Source organism: Aplysia californica, unplaced genomic scaffold, assembly GCF_000002075.1.
Source record: "Aplysia californica isolate F4 #8 unplaced genomic scaffold, AplCal3.0 scaffold00339, whole genome shotgun sequence".
NCBI lineage: Eukaryota > Metazoa > Mollusca > Gastropoda > Aplysiida > Aplysiidae > Aplysia > Aplysia californica.
Genome location: NW_004797609.1, coordinates 735,943 through 741,748, shown reverse-complemented (window position 1 = coordinate 741,748; position 5,806 = coordinate 735,943). Strand labels below are relative to the sequence as shown.

Here is a 5,806-nt window from a genome sequence, read left to right as displayed (position 1 = left end):
GAGGGGGCTTTTTGCCCTCACTTTTTTTCTCCAAAGAGGCCCTCCTTTCTGGCCTAGTGCACTGAATGATTCATTAGCAGTTTGACAGGCAGGCTGATCGATAGATTGATCAGTTGAATAGTGCCGCCGTTCTTGTTCCTCGTGTCGATGGAAAGTTTAAAATTCCTGATCCTTTTTGTATTTCTTTTCCCTTGGAAATTACCAGTCTTCTACAGAACTGCGTCGCTTATCGACTAATCTTCACTGACATCATATTTGCATAACAGAAGGTCTCTAAGATAAGATAATGATCCGGAACAGAGAAACAGAGAGAGAGAGAGAGAGAGAGAGAGAGAGAGAGAGAGAGAGAGAGAGAGAGAGAGAGAGAGAGAAGATATGTAAATTTAAAGATATATTATCATCATCCACGGCCATTAATCATCTTCTTTAATTAAGTACCAGGTCTGAAATAGACGATCATATTTCTCCACTCGGATGCCAAAACCCCCCCAACCAAACGACAAAAAAGCCCCCTTTTTTCTTCCACATCCATTAAAAGGTAAACGTTCTTGCGCTCTCTCTTTTAATTTTATAAAGAGCAGATAGGTTAAACTCACAGACGTATTCGCCATGTCTGTCTTATTGAACGTCTGGTCGATATTTTTCTTCTCTGCCTCTGTCTACTGTCGAATTGAGATATTTATTTTTGACTCCAACGTTATTGTGAACCAAATTCAACAGGGACGAATAAGTGATCCCCTTTTCTGCCCTTCCCTTTCTAACCATTCTTACATGTAGCGGTATTCTTGATTTAGCGTTCGTTCACCTGCCACATTATATATACTTGCAGCTCATTATAATAACAATTCGTGCCCCACAGGGCCTAAGAAAGTAGAGGTAGACGTTTTGGGAACGCCGCTAGGGGGAAGTTGTGTGTGTGTGTGTGTGTGTGTGTGTGTGTGTGTGTGTGTGTGTGTGTGTGTGTGTGTGTGTGTGTGTGTGTGTCTTCTTCTGTCACGCAGTTCCCCGAGGCCTCATGATAATTCTCAACTCTACTGCACCTATTTTTCCAAGTTTGAGATGGATTTGATTTACACAATTACGTTGTATTTCAGCACAAAGAATGTTTCTTTCTTTTTTTTCTAAGACGATGAATTCCCCACCAGGGCAGTGTTACTGACTGAAGTTGTCTTTAGGCCATTCCCAAAGGGGGGATGCTAACAAGCTCTTATGCACAGTAGAATTGTAAATGGGCTGATTTATCAATGTCCTGCTCATACTGTACCGGAACAACATAAGGAGAACTGCTACTTTTTCTTTCCTCATTCTTACAATCGTCATTTTCCCTCTACTTCTTTTGTATGTTTATCACTCTCTTGTGAATTGCTATTTCCGGGGTGCCTTGATAGTCGAAGCAGACTTTGTGCTGTTGAGGCTAGAGAGGTAAGCAGAGTAAGCCTGATTCCCCGTTCGGATTTCTTTGATGACATCCACTTCTTGGCGCTTATATGACCGTATGTAGTTGCGAACGCCGTAAAAAACCTTACTAAGAACTAACATAAGACGATGGAATCTCCTTTGACGTCTACTGATGCCGAGACAGAGCAGGGAGGGGGGGGGGAGGGGTCATCATCCAGTGCCAGATCAGAGGCGATCACGGTTCTCCATTCATTCCTTTGCTCGGATGCTCGTTTACCTGATCTTTCCCCGTTACCCATATGTTAAAGTTTCCTAAGTAAGCTGCTCTGGGCCTTCCCCTGCCGCGTTTGTCTTCAATTTTGCCAGTGAGAGCTAGATGTTCCGAACCTTTATGTCTATTCAGCCAAAAACTGCATTTGTCGTTCCCTGATTGTTTTTAACAGTGAGCGTCCCACTTGGGCTTCAACAAGTACTACCTCATTTGATAACATTTATTTTTTAAAAAAGGGGGGGGGGAGGGGTGCACAACATCCACAATTCAAAACGAGAACGGGATTCGCTCCAAGGTTTCCCATTGTTGTTAGCGCCTCGCGAACTGAGCTAATGGCGCTGCCTTCTAAAATGCTTTCTGAACAAATTGAGTAATAGTGCGTCTAAATTTACCCAAGAGCAAGAAGTAAAGGAAACATACAAGACTGATAATGTGAATGAAGAAAAAAAAATTCCGATTCAATCGCTGACTTCGTTAGACATATAGAGTTTAAGTAAAGACTTCGCACGTCACGTGATAGCTCTTTCAGGTGAATGACCGTCGGATGGTACAGGGAAAAACTCATCATATTATTAGCTTTCTTTCTTGCTTTTACTTCATATAAACTTTCGTTTTACTTTTTTCTTCGATTAAACTTTGTTCTAGCGTTTTGGGCTTTTTTATTTCTCTGTCCTTCATAAAGGCGTTTTCGTGTTGTGCAAGTGCATAAAAAGTAATGGGTTAACAGCGAAAAAGAAGATTAAGACAGTTTATAGTTTCCTTATCTTTGGAAAGTATAGAACAGGCATTGGCAAACTGTGGCCCGTGAGCCAGATCCGGGCTGCCAGCAGTTTCTGTCTGGTCCTCGAGTTAGAAAAAACCAAGGTTTAGATGACTCGTGTTTGACTTGCGCAAAGGTTTGTTTTAAGAGAGAAATAGCAAAGCAAACATCAGACTCACTCTCCTCTTGGTACCGGGTGTATAAAAAAAGAGGAGCAATTCAAATGGCACTAACTCGGTATTCTACTGACCAGTTTTAACAAAACTTGAAAGACATAAAATTCGAACCTCAAGACGTTACATTTGTTAATATATGAAAGAACAAAATCAACCAAAACGTTCGAAAAATATCAATTTAAAAAGAATTTAAACCACAATCGAGTGAAAAGCAAAACTTTGCAACTTCTTAAAAGTCAACCACCATTTGGGCATTGAAGAACACATTTAATTTAAAATTGATATTGCAAAATATACTCAGGGCTATTTGAATCTCAAGCTGTTGCCAATTTCTCTCCAAACAAGCGCCAATATGTCACTGGATATTGAGTCGATTCTTTGGACCTTCTGTTCAACATTGAGTTTCAACAATTCGATTGCTTATTATAGGTTGTTTCCGTAGACTCTTTTTTGGGGGTAAGTGTCTTACGGCGCTCGCAACTGCATAAGGTCATATTATTATGAGCGCGCGGAACACTTTAAACATTTTCAGTTGGTAGGAATTTTGGAAACTTTGGCCGGGTGGCGGCCGAAGCCTACATCGATTTTAGACCACCAAGGGGATCTTTAACTTAGATTTTTCGCCCTTGTCCGAGAATGCTAGGTGTATATCTTTTCTACCAGAAGATCAGGGGTGTGGCTGAAAGACAGCACTAAGAAGGAGCCAAGGAGAAGCAGGAGAAAGGCTACAGAAAGAGTCAGGAGCCCAGAGGAGGAGGCAAAGGGGGTGAGGGGGTGGGGACAGAAAATGGAGACGAAAGCAGACTACAGAACATTATTGGAGAGCAGGAAATGAGGTGAAAGGAGACAATTTAAGAGAAGAAATTTTTTTCGGTCGCTACCCGGATTCGAACCCGGGACCTTTGAATGAGAGAACACCTTAACCTCTAGGCCACACGAACCCCCTCGAGAGACTCTGTCAGTCCAACATAATCCAAAGCAATAATTGAAAAGGTTCAAGTCGGGGGGGGGGGGGGGGGGTGTAGTGACAACTCATTTTTGTAAATTTCCGTCTTATTAGGTGTACTCCAAACTTTTCTAGCAACCATACAAAGGCGTTTGGGGTGTGGCCCCATCCCACTGGAACCAAGCCTCTACAATATACCACCCTCTCCCCAAACCTCTCTAAAACGTTCTCAACACAGCGAGACATCCATCTGATTTGACTGTCGTGATTTTACGGTCTTTGTCTTGAAATCAGAATGGGCGATCCCGTCCCTGTAGCTGAACGCTTTTAATTAAGAAGTGAAATTTTGCGGGTTTTTTTACCAATTTTTGGTTGAAATTTTAAAACTTGATATTTCTTGAACGTATCAAACGATTTCCTTCATATTAGGAACATAATATCCCCTTGGTTGAATCTTAATTATCCGAAGTTTTGTTGAAATTTGTGCAGATATGATCTTGAGTTATTACCCTTTAAGTGTGTCTTCTTTTTTTAGACACCCTACACAAGGCATCTGACTGGGAGTGGTTATACTACTGTATGTAAAAAGAACGCTTAAAACAAAATTGAGCATCTGTGGAAAATAGAATAATAAGAAAGAAACTACGCGTTTTACCAACTTAGAAAAAAATTAATATTCACACACTTGCACGGCCAGAGTCGATTATATATATATATACTTAGCGTCAATAAAAACCAGACACATTTTAATTGCGTGTTTCATGAAAAGTTGAAAACCCATTGAGCTGAAATTTTCCACACATGATTGTGAACACTTGACGCTCCTGATCAACCTGCATTTATGATCAGGTGCCCAGTTAATAAAGCTCGGGTCCTGTTTTGTTAAAAACCGTGTTTTGTCATTTTTCTCGAACGTTTTTGGTTTTTTAAATCTTATTTCATGGGTTTAACACATCTTTTATCTGTAGCCAAGAATAAAACGTTAAAAGTTTCATTTCAAAACGTCTAAATCTAAAGATACAGCATGCCGCGTTTAACGAACGAAGAGCGCAATCAGGCAGTTGGTATGCTGAGGGCCAATACACCAGTAGCGAATGTTGCAAGGACCTTCAATGTGACAAGAGACACGATATATCGACTAATGAATCGTTTGCAGAAGTCTGGATCCGTGCAGGATGGTCCCCGGACGGGTCGTCCTAGAGCTACAACACCAGCCCTTGACCAGTACATTCGGGTCTTGCACCTACGAGATCGCTTCCGGCCTGCTACCAAGACAGCCAGGGAGTGGAAGGGACGGAGACTGTGCGCCGACGCCTTAGACCTCAGCCGGTCACCTTGGAACAGCTACGTACAGCACTTACAAACATTATTATGGAACAACATTCCACAGCTCCCCATACAAAGGCTTGTGCAAAGCATGCGGCAGAGCTGCACAGAAGTCGCCAATGCCTAGGCGGCTATACGCAGTATTAACTGTGACTTTTCATTTTAGGGCCTACAATTAAAAGATCACATTTTCAGGAAATAAAGTTCATTAAAAAAAATTGTTTTTTGTGTAATTGATTTGTAAAATGTTCAAACTTTCTTTATAGAGAGATTGTTTCTGGTTAAAATCAGTCTTTCAATACAAAAAACACCAAAAAAAGGGGTGTCTGTTTTTTTTTTACGCCAAGTATATATATATATATATATATATATATATATATATATATATATATATATATATATATATATATATATATATATATATATATATATGTATGTATATTAAAAGAGAATAAAAGAATCCTCTGCAATGTTTGGAGCAATCCTGGTAGATGATCAGAACAAAATTACGTTTAAAAAGAAATATGTTCTCATGATCAATGTTCCTGCACTTACTCGGTTATGGTCGCGAGCAATGAGAAAAGGGATAACGCAACGCAAGAGACGGACGTTCGATTCGGACACGAGAAATAACCGGTAATTATAATTTGTGATGCAGTGTGGTGAAATAAGGCGCTCGTCATAATAATGAAATTGAAGAAACAGGCATTTTTCTGTTTGGTTGGCAATTTTTATCGATTTTTTTTAAGGCGCAAAAAATTTAAATTTTCTGTTTCCATGGACACCTAAGCTATGGAAATAACTAAATTTTAGGGGCTATTTTTTCGCTAATTTGACCTCTGAAACCAGGCTACCGCCACCTCCTTCATTTGCAAATATTTTGACTTGTATTTAGGAAAAAGTGGGTATTTTTTTCTTCGGAATCAAGT

At 40.2% G+C, this 5,806-nt stretch overlaps 1 protein-coding gene across 1 annotated transcript; it reads left to right on the top strand.

Moving 5' to 3' along the window:
* Positions 1 to 4,575: 4,575 nt before the first annotated feature.
* Positions 4,576 to 5,004, top strand: LOC106012343. Its single transcript, XM_013085061.1, has one exon. The coding sequence runs from the start codon at positions 4,576 to 4,578 to the stop codon at positions 5,002 to 5,004; it is 429 nt and encodes a 142-aa protein (XP_012940515.1).
* The last annotated feature ends 802 nt before the right edge of the window (positions 5,005 to 5,806 follow it).